The sequence below is a fragment of the Macaca nemestrina genome, chromosome 17, assembly GCF_043159975.1.
Source record: "Macaca nemestrina isolate mMacNem1 chromosome 17, mMacNem.hap1, whole genome shotgun sequence".
Classification (NCBI taxonomy): Eukaryota; Metazoa; Chordata; class Mammalia; order Primates; family Cercopithecidae; genus Macaca; species Macaca nemestrina.
Window position 1 is genome coordinate 11816868 of NC_092141.1, and position 14376 is coordinate 11831243.

The 14376-nt window shown below is 44.2% G+C and overlaps 1 protein-coding gene across 4 annotated transcripts in view; it reads left to right on the forward strand.

Moving 5' to 3' along the window:
* LOC105473558 (dynein axonemal heavy chain 9) overlaps nt 1-14376 on the forward strand; it is a 377165-nt gene that overhangs the window by 14395 nt on the left and 348394 nt on the right. For all 4 annotated transcript variants that reach the window (XM_071082354.1, XM_011727370.3, XM_011727373.3 and 1 more), the window contains 2 exons: nt 3086-3297; nt 5242-5475. In XM_071082354.1, the coding sequence (XP_070938455.1) occupies nt 3086-3297; nt 5242-5475 (446 nt within the window). The remainder of the gene's footprint in view (nt 1-3085; nt 3298-5241; nt 5476-14376) is intronic.

Here is a 14376-nt window from a genome sequence, read left to right on the forward strand (position 1 = left end):
CATAAATGGAAAGCTGGTATCATTTGCCAAAACCAGGGCTATTACCATTTAACTTTTTTTTTTTTAGACAGAGTCTTGCTCTGTTGTCAAGCTGGAGTGCAGTGGTGCGATCTCGGCTCACCGCAAACTCTGCCTCCTGGGTTCACGCCATTCTCCTGCCTCAGCCTCCCGTGTAGCTAGGACCACAGGCGCCCGCCACCAGGCCCGGCTAATTTTTTGTATTTTTAGTAGAGACGGGGTTTCACCGTGTTAGCCAGGAAGGTCTTGATCTCCTGACCTCGTGATCCGCCCTCTTTGGCCTCCCAAAGTGTTGGGTTTACAGGCATGAGCCACCGCGCCCAGCCTGGTTGCCAAGTTTCTATGTCCATCTGTGCTGCTCTAACAGAATACCACAGCCTGGGTAATTTATAAAGAGCAGAAATTTATTTCTCACAGTTCTTGAGGCTCAGAAGTTCGAAATCAAGGCGCTGGCAGGTTAGGTGTCCGGTGAGGGCCTGGTCTCTGCTTCCAAGATGGCGCCTTGGTGCCACATCCTCCAGAGGAGAGGAACTCTGTGTCCTCACCTGACAGATGGTGGAAGGGGAAGCCAGCCCAACTCTATGTGAAGCCTCTTTGATAAGGGCCTTAATCCCATTCATGAGGGAGAAGCTCTCATGGCCTAATGGCCTCTTAAAGGTACCAACTCTTAACACCATCACATTGGCCATGAAATTTCAACACCTGAATTTTGGAGGGGTCCCATTCACACAGCAGCAATTAAGGATGTGTGTAGGTGGATATGTGTGCAAAGGAAGGCACACAAAGAAGGGCTGGCTGGAGCCAGTGCGCACTGGTTTGCTGTGGGTCATGAAGGGCTACTGTATGCATTGTTTTAACCCTTGCACCCCCATTCTCCCAAGCAGCACTCAGCGAAGTCAAATCGGTAACCTAGAAATGGACATGGTAGGAATACTGGGAATATTTACACCATAGAAATTGGCATATGCTACAAATAAACATGTTTGTCCTCAAAGAGTCTGTTGTTAAAGAGTTTACAGCCAACCACTGGAGATCACTATGCACTTTGCTATTTATATTTACATTCTTTAAAAAGATATGAGCCCAGCTGGGCACAGTGACTCATGCCTGCAATCCCAGCACTTTGGGAGGCTGAGGCAGGCAGATCACTTGAGGTCAGGAGTTTGAGACCAGCCTGGCCAACACGGTGAAACCCCGTCTCTACTAAAAATACAAAATTAGCTGGGCGTAGTGGTGCATGCCTGTAATCCCAGCTACTGGGGAGGCTGAAGCAGGAGAATAGACTAAACCCAGGAGGTGGAGGTTGCAGTGAGCCAAGATTGTGCCACTGCACTCCAGCCTGGGTGACAGAGTGAGACTCCATCTCAAAAAATAAAAATAAAAAGGTATGAGCCCAGCTCGCTCTCTCACTCTTCACACGCCTTGTCATCCAAGGATATTGCATCCTGGGTAGGATGGTCAACCCTTTTCTCAAGTATTGTGCTCTTAAAAATCAAGGCAGTGCTAATTGGTATAATTAAAAGAGACTGTGATTTTTGAAAAGATTTCAAAACAGGGTATCATAAAGAGAAAGCTCCTATAGCATGACAGTCTCAGCCTCTTTTCTCTCAGCACTTACGGAAGCAAGAGCAGGCGCTCATTAGAATGACTGTTGGATTCTGAAATCCCCCACCCCAATACAGCGGTTCTAATATTCACCATCAGCTCCTCCTCTTGAAAATCCCTGCCCTAATCAATTTACTGTGACATTTGACTTTGTAAAAATTTGATTCGCATACTGCTTTCCACAGCCTCATTGGGGTTGTAAAGTACAAACATACACATCAACATATTTTTGTGTATGGTGAGCCTCCATGAAGCCAAGGGTTCAATGTAATAAACTGTGAGTCGTCTTCCTTTTCCTCAGCTGGATGGGATTGTTTGTTTCGTGGGAGGGCCCTGGGAAAGTTATTTAGACCTTAATTTCTTCACTTATAAAGTACTAAAGTACTAAAACTGGCTTGCAGGGCTTTCTGTGAGATGGTAAATATCTCATAGACAGGAAGTGGAACAATTCCCGGCATATTGAAACTGCTTGCTAAATAGTGTATATTTCGAGTTCCCTTTAGGATGAATGCAGAGCTTCATCCACATACTATCACCTAAGACCACCTACTCTCATATGATACCACCTGATTATCTGCCCAGGACAGAACTAGCCTTTATAAACTCGCTCTTCCAGCTTAGTTTGTCCAGTGACCTTTTGCATTCCCTCTAAGTTGCTATGCAGATATTAGCATCCAGTGTTGCTGGATTTCCTAGTTTCCCCTGTCAATCACCACAAGACGACTGGTTAGATGCCCCTTTCTTTCCTTGGTTGTATTCAGAGGAGATGGTAAGAGATTTTCCTGGCTTTGAAAACCAGCAGAACCTTGCCATAACCCATTTATGTTATGTCTCTATGCTCTCTGACTTTTTATTATTATTATTATTAATAATAAGACTCTTTATTAGTGAATATTCATCAGAGCCACCACCATTTATCAAAACACCTGCATTGGTCCAAGCACTGTGCTAGTTGTTTATAAAGATTCCTGTTGAACTGCCTTCAGCCTTCACAAGGACTCTTTGAACTGATTACAGCTCGGCCTATTTTTGAGGCTCAGGGAGGTTAAAACGTGCCCAAAGTCATACCATTGCCAAGTGTCTAGGCCAGCATTTGAAGGAAAGTCTTTCTGACTCTAAAACTTGTATCGTCTCAAAGATAGCAGCAAAGTAATTGGCAAATATTTACTACCTACCAAGCACCAGATGGAGGCTGGGAGGGCCAGGGAGAAGTCCATTTAGAGGACTGTTACAAGAGAGAACTCTTCGGATCATTATCCTAGTTGTTCAGGGCTCTCCAGTTTCCATATTTCCTCATAAGAGCTAGGAAGTTTTCTGGAACCAGCCTTCTCTCTGCTTTCTCAGTTCAGGGAGAAATTGTACTCGTTGCTTTGCAGATCTTTTACTTCCCAGGGACTAGGGCTCCACCAGGTGGGTATTAGGCTCCAGATGGGAATGGTTGACCATCTCCAATTCCTTCCAGCTTTAGCAGAGGCACAGGACATCCATGTACACCTGATACCGCTCCAGCACCACCTGGAAACTCTAGAGAATGCAGAATTTCCGGAGGTGAAGCCTCGGCTGCGACCCCTGCTCCACGTGGTCTGTCTGATTTGGGCCACCTGCAAGTGCTACCGCTCCCCGGGGAGGTTGACTGTGCTGCTCCAGGAGATTTGCAACCTTCTTATCCAGCAGGTGAGCTGCCCAGGGATGCCCAGCAACTGCTCCCTGGGGGGTGGTTGGCATCTAGTCACAGGAGAGAGACAAGTGTCCTTTTCTCTGGGTGGGGAAATAATTATGTTCCAAAGAGTTCTTACACTTGAATTACAGTATTTTACTCTCAGAAGCCAATAATTTACAAAGACATTTCAGTAATATTAGAACACTTGAGCCGTCCTGTCTTCCCTTCCCCTCTGCCTAAGAGGAGATAAGTGGGGGTGGTGAATTTCAACCTCCTTAATGATCTATGAAGAAGGACTGGTAATGGAGTCAGCAGCAAAGCCTAAGCAGTAAAGTGTGCAGCCTCTGATGTCAGGTGACGTCAGGTGATGCTGTAACAATCCCTGGCTTTGCCACTTGGTAGCCAGTATACCACTTGTGTGCCAGGACAAGTCACTTCCTGTTCTGTGCCTCACTCTCCTCCTCTGTACAATGGTGAAAACAAAACACCTTATCTCTTTTTGGGTTGCTGGGTGATTTGTGGCTTCAATGTGACAATGCATGTGCCCTGCACATGGTAAGATCCTGGTACCCATAAGCTATTGAGAAGCAGCTTCTTAGATTATGCACTTCATGCTCCTTCTTCTTAGAGACCCTTGTAGCACCAACCAGGGCAGTGTAAACCTTGAGGAGTGTAACTTCAAAAGAACTAGAGAGCCGGGCGCGTTGGCTTATGCCTGTAATCCCAGCATTTTGGGAGGCAGAGGCGGGCAGATCATGAGTTCAAGAGATCGAGACCGTCCTGGCCAACACGGTGAAACCCCATCTCTACTAAAAATACAAAAATTAGCTGGGTGTGGTGGTGTGCACCTGTAGTCCCAGCTACTCGGGAGGCTGAAACAGGAGAATCGCTTGAACCTGGGAGGCGGAGGTTGCATTGAGCCGAGATCACACCACTGCACTCCAACTTATTGACAGAGCGAGACTCCATCTCAGAAAAAAGAAAAAAAAAAAAAAAGAACTAGAGAGCTTAAGGAGGTTTGGGTGATCTCTCCAAACCAGTTTCTTTTTCTTCTAAGGGGCTGTGTCTCTGAGAAAATAATGAACAAGCTTAATAAGTAACTAAGAATAACTAACGTCTGTGGGGTACATTGCAGGCTGCAAAATCCTGTTACCTTCATGATTTCCATCAATCATCAGATAAACCCTGCAAGGTGGGCAGGGAAGGTCTTATTATTTATTATACTCTTTAAAGATGTGGGCTACAGTTCAGGGAGGTTAACTGACTTGCCCAAAGACACCCAAACCAGGACCCCAGCCCAGGCTGTTTGACTGCTTCTAGGCTAGTGCCTTTCCATTACTCCATGTTTATCAGCCAGAACTCTTTTCGTTGAAAGTGTAAGAAAACCCAAACCAAAAGTAAGAGCAAAAGAAGAAAACATATTGGCTCATGTGCCTTGAAAGTCTAAGGTAAGCCTGGCTTCAGCCCTGACTTGCAATGTGGCCTTAGATGATGTCAGCCAGACACAGGGACCCACCCTGTAGTGGTGAAGGTGGCTGTCCCTATAGCTCCAGCTTTTCAGTTTTCCAGGTGTAAGCCTTTTCAAGACAGAAAAGAATTATGGTCCAAATAATTCTTGCACTCGAATTACTTTACTATTGAAAGCCAATAAGTCACAAAAGAACACCTGGGAAAGGGCACCTGCTCCAGCCCCAGCCAGCCCAACAAAGTCTTATTGTGTTTCCTTGTCTCTGGCTACTTGCCCATTCCTGAGCCCATCACTGTAGCTTCAGTCACTAAGACTATTTGGCCAAAACCCAGGTCTCAGTCCACATGTGGAATGGAGAGCGAGGTCAGATGATTCCTCTCTTATCCCCATGAAAAATATTAACTTGGGCAATGATTCAGTTCAGAGTTGGTGTTGCAAAGTTACAGGATGTCTGCACCTGCTCATTGATACTAATCTGTTTGTATACCAGGCCTCTCATTATCTCAGCCCAGAAGACCTGCTGAGAAGTGAGATAGAAGAAAGTCAGAGAAAACTGCAAGTGGTCTCAGACACTTTGAGCTTCTTCAAGCAAGAGTTTCAGGACAGAAGGGAGAATCTCCACACTTACTTCAAAGAGAACCAGGAAGTCAAGGAATGGGATTTCCAGTCTTCTTTGGTCTTTGTGCAATTGGATGGCTTCCTGGGACGACTGCACGTGGTGGAGGTGAGTGTGCTCCTCACCTCAGGCTCCCAGCCCCAGACAGAAAGAAGCAGTCCAGGGGTCCAAAAAGTGGAATAGGAAAATGCACAACACAACCAGATAGCCAACCCTCCATCAGCTGGAATAATCTGTAATAAAGGTTCAATTGGCCAGCACAGTGGCTTACGCCTGTAATCCCACCAGCACTTTGGGAGGCTGAGACGGGTGGATTGCTTGAGCTCAGGAGTTTAAAACTAGCCAGGCCAACATGGCAAAATGCCTTCTCTACAAAAAATACACACACACACACACACAAAATAGCAAGGTGTGTTTGGGAGGCCAAGGCGGGCAGATCACGAGGTCAGGAGATCGAGACCATCCTGGCTAACACGGTGAAACTCTGTCTCTACTAAAAATACAAAAACTTACCCAGGCATGGTGGCGGGTGCCTGTAGTCCCAGCTACTCGGGAGGCTGAGGCAGGAGAATGACCTGAACCCTAGAGGCGGAGCTTGCAGTGAGCCAAGATCACACCACTGCACTCCAGCCTGGGTGACAGAGTGAGGCTCTGTCTCAAAAAAAATAGCCAGGTGTGGTGGTGTGCACCTGTAGTCCCAGCTACTCGGGAGCCTGAGGCAGAGAATTGCTTGAACTCGGAAGGCAGAGGTTTCAGTGAGCCAAGATTGCACCACTGCACTCCAGCCTGGGCAACAGAACGAGACTCTGTCTCAGAAAAAAAAAAAAAAAAAAAAGAGGAAGAAGAAGAAGGAGAGGGAGAAGGAGAAGAAGAAGAAATTGTTTTAATAAATAGTTGTTATTGGGATAGATCATCACATAATAGTGGTTCTAGTAGAAGTTTAGGAAATCCTGATCATAGACTCATTTAGGAAGAAGGCCCAAGGAATCAATGAACTAATTCAATTGGTTTGCAAATTGCCCATAGCTTTTGAACTTGGTTTCAAATAAACTCTGCCTAGAAAGACTGACACTGAGCAAATCTTGGTCGGGCTGACCATTCCCACAAAGCTGGCTGCTTTGAACTTCTCCTCCTCCACTCCCCAATCTCCAAGGCAGCTCCCCAAAATCCAAAACAAATGAGTCCCTGTGCAAAAGAAACATGACTTTTGCTCAAAGTTATGTCTTTCCCTCCATTATTTAAAAATAAATATGAGTTTTAGTTGAAGTACTAGGGTGAGAAGATATGATACTTTTTCTTTGGATTGTTTCAATTCTCAAAACTTAATATGTTTAACAGGTCTCTCAACATTTTACAGCTATGTGTTTGCTGATTGGACTTGGAAGGGAGGGTAATGGGCCTAATAAAATGAAATACAGACTTAAACTAAAATGGATTTGAGAAATTCAGGATTGAGTTTAAGATTAAGACAAGAGGCCGGGCGTGGTGGTTCACCCCTGTAATCCCAGCACTTTGGGAGGCTGAGGCAGGGCGATCACTTGAGGTCAGGAGTTCGTGATCAGCCTGGCCAACATGATGAAACCCTGTCTCAACTGAAAATCCAAAAATTAGCTGGGCGTGGTGGCATGTACCTGTAATCCCAGCTACTCGGGAGGCTGAGACAGGATAATTGTTTGAATTTGGGAGGCGGAGGTTGCAGTGAGCCAAGATCGTGCCATTGCACTCCAGCCTGGGTGACAGGGCGAGATTCCATCTCAAAAGAAAAAAAAAAAAAGACAAGAGCCAGAGGGACAGAGAAAGATTGAGAATCATATGTCCAGCTCTCTTGAGCAGGTTTGGAGGGAAGAGAGATATGCTGGGAAGAAGCTGTGATGAACAGAGCAAACCATGGGAGGACAAGGACAGGAGAACATAAGATTGGATCTGTTATCCGTTCAAAAAGAATTGGTTCAGCATAACCATGTGCCAGGCACGGAGCTAGGAACTGAGATACAAAGATGCCTGAAATGTGGCTTTCCTGTAAGAGGCTGTTGGACCTGCAGCCACCACAGGAGAAGGAAGACAGACTAAAAGAGGAGATCCGGGAGGAAAGACACAGAATCAGGAAAGTGGGATATATTGAATGCCATCATAAAAGTGAGATTGGGCTGGGTGCAGTGGCTCATGCCTGTAATCCCAGCACTTTGGGAGGCCGAGGCAGGTGGATCACGAGGTCAGGAGTTCGAGACCAGCCTGACCAATATGGTGAAACTCTGTCTCTACTAAAAAAAAAAAAAAAAAAAAAAAAAAAAAAAAAAAAAAAAAAAAATTAGCCCGGCATGGTGATGCACACCTGTAGTCTCAGCTACTCGGGAGGCTGAGGCAGGAGAAGTGCTTGAACCCAGGAGGCAGAGGTTGCAGTGAGCCAAGATTGCACCACTGCACTCCAGCCTGGGAACAGAACGAGACTCCAGTCTCCAAAAAAAAAAAAAAAAAGTGAGATTGATGTGTTACTGGGAGCAAGAAAGAGCGGTCTCAAAGCCCACCAGGACTTTGACAAAAAGTGGGGAACACAAGAGAAAATCAGTTGTGAAACTGGAGTGGGAATTTGCCAGGGAAAACGAAGATGGGAAGGGCATAAAGATAGAGAAAATGTGTGAGAGAGAAAGCCAGAAGCTAGATCTTATGAAAGGCGCACCTTAAACCCTTCATCAGGATCACAGAGACTATAAATAATAGATTATCTAGCTTTATCCTAAATGCCTCTTTTTCCCTCAGCCGTTTCCATCACGATTGCTGTACAGTCCTTCACTCCTCCTGCACTCTGTATTCCTCGCACATCCACCACCAATTCCTTTGCTGCTGTTTAGTGAGAGGTGAGGGACACTCCAGCCCCAACCCATGCCTGGCCTGGGCTGACCACAAAGAACAAACTTCCATCACTGCCTTACAGCAGCCACGTGTGCAGGTGCTCCAGCCCTGCAGATGGCCCTGGGAATGGTAGCAGAGCATGGCTCTGAAGTGACTGCCTGGACAGGGCCCCCAGGCCCTGTGCACACATGCTAACGATTTGACTTTGCATATAGACAGGTATTCTAACACCAGGGCACCTAATCTGCAGGGTATATTCGGTAAATGTAAGCAGTGATGGCCACCAGCCTCCCGAGAGTCACCACCCTCACAATAAGTCCTTTCTCAGGCTGCTGCTGTTTTCTGAATCAAGGGCACAGGTGCATAAAAAGCAGTTGCCCCCATTTAATTAGAGGATGACGTGAATGTCACCAAGCTCCCTGCCTTACTGCTGCTGCTTCTCTTCCATGTCGTTCTGTCCTTGGCTCTGGTTAGCTTGGCTCCTGTGCCCAGCTACTCCTTTTCTTTTCTTTTCTTTTCTTTTTTTTTTTTTTGAGATGGAGTTTTGCTCTTGTTGCCCAGGCTGGAATGCAATGGCACAATCTCGGCTCACCACAACCTCCACCTCCCGGGTTCAAGCAATTCTCCTGCCTCAGCCTCCTGAGTAGCACGCACCTCCATGCCTGGCTAATTTTTGTATTTTTAGTAGAGACGGGGTTTCTCCATATTGGTCAGGCTGGTCTTGAACTCCCGACCTCAGGTGATCCGCCTGCCTCAGCCTCCCAAAGTGCTGGGATCACAGGCATGAGCCACCACGCCCAGTCAGCATTTTTTTTTTTTTTTTTTTTATGGTTCAGGCAGATACTTTCTTTAGTTTTTTCTTTTATTATTATTATTATACTTTAAGTTCTAGGGTACATGTGCATAACGTGCAGGTTTGTTACATATGTATACTTGTGCCATGTTGGTGTGCTGCACCCATCAACTCGTCAGCACCCATCAACTCGTCATTTACATCAGGTATAACTCCCAATGCAATCCCTCTCCCCTCCCCCCTCCCCATAATAGGCCCTGGTGTGTGATGTTCCCCTTCCCAAGTCCAAGTGATCTCATTGTTCAGTTCCCACCTATGAGTGAGAACATGCAGTGTTTGGTTTTCTGTTCTTGCGATAGTTTGCTGAGAATGATGGTTTCCAGCTGCATCCATGTCCCTACAAAGGACACAAACTCATCCTTTTTATGGCTGCATAGTATTCCATGGTGTATATGTGCCACATTTTCTTAATCTAGTCTGTCACTGATGGACATTTGGGTTGATTCCAAGTCTTTGCTATTGTGAATAGTGCTGCAATGAACATACGTGTGCATATGTCTTTATAGCAGCATGATTTATAATCCTTTGGGTATATACCCAGTAATGGGATGGCTGGATCATATGGTACTTCTAGTTCTAGATCCTTGAGGAATTGCCATACTGTTTTCCATAATGGCTGAACTAGTTTACAATCCCACCAACAGTGTAAAAGTGTTCCTATTTCTCCACATCCTCTCCAGCACCTGTTGTTTCCTGACTTTTTAATGATCGCCATTCTAACTGGTGTGAGATGGTATCTCATTGTGGTTTTGATTTGCATTTCTCTGATGGCCAGTGATGACGAGCATTTTTTCATGTATCTGTTGGCTGTATGCATGTTTTCTTTTGAGAAATGTCTGTTCATATCTTTTCTTGACTGTGTTTCCCTCTCCTTCCCTTTCTCTAATTCTTCCTCTTCCTTTTACTTGGTCCCCCTTTCACTTTGTTCTTTTTCTCTATTTTCTCACTTCCCTGATCTCTTTTTTTGCCCTGAATTTCCATGTTTTTTCATCTTCCTGCAGCTACTCATTGCCCCCTTTCCTCATATTCCTTCCCTCTTTTATTTTTAATCTCCCAAATGCCTGCTTAGATGCATCACCCTTGCCCTTTGCCATCTTCCTCCTCCCCGAGCTCTTGCCTCCTGAGTCAGTGCAGTGGAACACGGAACTATCAACTGTCCTCTGGCATATTTCATGTAGCCCTTTAGTTAACATTCTGTGTATCTCTGTGATCGATGCCTGTTTGAAATGGGATTAATCTGATCCTCTCCAGTAAGGATTATCATGAACTTAGCCTTATTCATCTTCTGTTCTAATACAATCTATGGCCACTGAGATGATGGTAGCTACAATTAATAAATACATGAAACACCAATGTGTTTATCTCTCTGCATGCTCTCGTCAAGGGTTAGAGTGTGAAGAGCTGGTTTTTAATCCCTGCAATTCTCCCAGATTTCATTTCTCTGATGTGAGTTGCTTTTTTATTCTGTCACTCTTTTTGCACAAGAGAATTTTGTTGTACAGATCCACTCTTCCTCTCTGGGTGCCTGCTAAATGCCAGAGGTGGGGGTGGCTTGAAAGCAGGGGTATACATTGCCCAGTATTTTTTGGTGTCTGCAGTAAGCAGAGTAATTGCATTTTCAGGATACCACTATTCTCCTCTGCCTTCTTATCACAACCATGATACAGCTAATCTCTTGTGTATCTCTTGTAGAGGGAAGAACGAGGAATAAAAAACTAAAAAATTAACATGTTTCAAGAACCTATCCCATGCCAGAGCCTGTATCCTTGCAAATCATCTTAAGAACTGGGGCCTGGTGCAGTGGCTCACGCCTGTAATCCCAGCCCTTTGGGAGGCCAAGGGTGGGGGGGATCACCTGAGGTCAGGAGTTTGAGACAAGCCTGGTCACCATAGTGAAACGCCATCTCTACTAAAAATACAAAAATAGCCGGGCATGATGGCATACCCCTGTAATCCCAGACATCCAGGAGGCTGAGGCAGGAGAATCGCTGGAACCTGGGAGGCAGAGGATGTAGTGAACTGAGATCGTGCCACTGCACTCCAGCCTGGGTGACAGAGCAAGACTCTGTCTCAAAAAAAAAAAAAAAGAAAGAAAAGAAAAAGAAAAAAAAAGAAATGGCTATCAGAATCTTTTCTTTAACAAATGAGCATAACCAGGTCGACACATAAATGAACTCACCCATAGTTACACAGGTTGGAGAGGTGTAGCTGAGATTTATACCCAGGGGGACAGCTAGTTGCAAGTACTGTCTTTGCACCAAACTTTGATATCGTACAGGGAGTTGCAGAGGTCTGTTTCCCTCCTTCCATCCTTTTCTCTCTTCCTTCCTTCTTTCTTTCCTCCCACTGTCCTGGTTTGAGGATCTCAAACTGGTTTTGTGGTTTTCTGCCCTTATACACTCTGTTCTACTTTTGTACACTCAATGTTTACCATACGATTTCTAGGTCTTTATATCAAAGTAAGTTACTCAGGTAAAATTGTAATTCCCATTTCATGAAAGGATCTTATCTGACTTTACGACTTACTAAGAAAATTCCAGAAGTCTGAAATCTTTGCAATTTGAATGCACCATCAAAATTCAAAGAGAAAAAGAGTTGTTGGGTTGCCTCTTGATTCCTTCTTTCATCCTGCCTTCCTGCTTGATGCATCAGTGCACACACACACACTCACTGAGTTCATTTTTGTGTCATAGAGTTGTAGATTCTGCAGATCCCCTGTTTGAGTTTCTGCCTGCAGCCTCTTCCCTCCAAACAATGCAGCTTGGAGAGAATTCTCATTTCCTTTATTATAAAACTGCTGTAAAGCTGTGATTCATTTGGAGACAAAATGATTTCCTGCTGAGGCTTTATGCGAAGTGATTAGCAGGTAGATAGGTAATAAGCTGACCTAATATCCACGCCGCGTTTCCTTTTGCTTTTTCTACCGTCTCCAGCCACTCTGCAGCCTCCTTTCATTCTGAGCCTAATTGAGTGACTTCCCTTTTAGCCTGGCTTGAATATGTGGTCACATAGGAGACCATTAGCCACATAAGGTCGGTGGCAGTCGAAAGGTAAAGAAAACAGTCTTTTTCCAAATGACCTTTTGAGATTTTCATCTATGAACGTCTGCTTTGTGCTCTCCCTTAATGAATTCCCAAGGTTCTTCTTTTAAGATGGGCAGCGCGGCCTCTCCTTTGAACAGGGGGTTGCTGTCGGCAGGTCTTGCCATTACCCCTGATTTTGATTCTTCATCTCAGGGGCCAGAGCACATATTGAATCCTCCCCACATCCCCCCACCTGCCACCACCATTAAGTGCTGCACAGTTTTTCATAAGAATAGAACCTGATCAGTCCAGTAAGCAGCCTGGGACACCAGTGCTCCTTGTTCTGTCTTGAAACAAACACCCAAATGTCCCCATATACACCATTACACATATAATATCCATTAACCCGGTCTAGTGACATCAGAGTGATCATGGTTAATTATAGTGGTTGCCTTTTATTGAAGTCCTACAGGGAACTCTCCATAAACTTGGTAACTCCACAGCAACTTAAGTGTTATCATTCCCATCTACAGGTTAGGAAAGTGAAGCTTAGAAAAGTTAGGTGTCTTGCTTTAAGCCACATAGCTAGTAAATGATGGAACCAGGGTTGTGTAAACTCTGGGTTTTTTGTTGTTGTTGTTGTTTTTTGCCCTAGATCCTAGGCTCTTTCCACAATGCCATATGTTGTGTCTCTGAAGTGGATATTTCAGCCTGTATGCAACATGATGAATTTCATGTTTAGTACTGTGATGAATAAAAACAGATATTTAAAAACTATCATTTAAACCTCTTATTGATTTAAATTGCCTCTTATCTGTTTTGTGAGAACTTTGAAATAAACAATGAAAAGAGCTTCCATTTACATAATTTAAGAATCGAAATATTTTGATTCTTAAATCAAAGATTTAAGGCTAATCAAAGATATAACCATGGCCAATGCCATAAATCTGGTGTCTATAGTTGTAAGACAGTTTCCCAGCTGCTTCAGAAACCTTTTCTACAACGCCTCCAACATCAAACTTACTAAAACTCGTTCAGTGATGGAGAGCTCACTCCCTCTCTTCATAGCCCATTCTACAGCATTAGATGATTGTGTTTTATTAAATGAAACCACAGGAAATGGGCATTGTTTAGGTTGAAATGATCCCATATCAGCAATGTAATAAGTTCAACCTGTACAGTGAGGTCACATCTGCTTCTTTGTCCCATTCACTCATTTGCCTTCATTCTGCCCTCAATGTAGCACCAGGGAGGGTTCCCCCTTGCACTTGACCGTGGTCCTGTGGACATTGAAATGTCCTTCTTTATAATTCTCTTCTCTTGTCTATTTTTTTTTCACCAACTGCTCTTCAGAGGTTAGGGCGCCTAGCTCCTCTATCACCTTGTTGCTTTTTTTTTTTTTTTTTTTTTGGAAGTATTATAGCCAAGTCAAAGAACAAAGAGCATATATTACTTCACTCAACAAATATGTGTTCAGGGTCAGGGACTCTTCCAGGCACTGGAAATGCCGAGGTACCTTTGGGGCATTTACAACTTACTGGACAGAAAATAAGCAAATAGTATAATATAATGCCAAATAATATAATTCCAGGGTGTGATAAGCGCTCTGAATAAGCAGAAGAAGGGGATAGAGAGTTTGGGAAAAAGCTGGATGGGTGGATCTCTTTCCATGGAAGGGTGAGGAAAGGCCTAAGACCTTGAGTTGAGCACCAGATAAAAGTGTTGTCCACCGTGTGTGTGTTAAGTTACATAAAACAATGTAAGTATCCCTCTTTTTAAGTGACCAGACTTTCTCCAAAAGTAGGATGGTTCAATAAATATTTCACTAATACCTAGGAAAAACTGAAGATGAAACACCTTCCTGTCACCTCCCTAGACCGTGCTTTAAGTATTCTTGAGAAATAAAATAGTCTAACAAAATTATCGTCTGGGTTTCTGATGTAATCAAACATATCAAAATGCATCTCCCTTTTAAAATGGTTAGGAAGTATTTCCTAGAAATTGAAATTGACATCCACAGAATTATGAAGAATGAGCATCAAGGTTGCATTTCACAGCACAAGTATGACTCTCCCTATAAAACCAATTACAACTAAGCACTTTCCGAGAGACTTGAATTACTACTGAAGTCAATTTCATTTCCATAAAGTTCATTTCGGTTTTCTTCCCAGTATATCAAGTTGAACCTATTTTTAAAGAAAGACTGCCACTTTTCCCACCATTAGTGGCAAAAGTCCCTCCCTGGTTTTGGCATCTGTCTTCCCTGCCTTAGCTGGTGTCTTC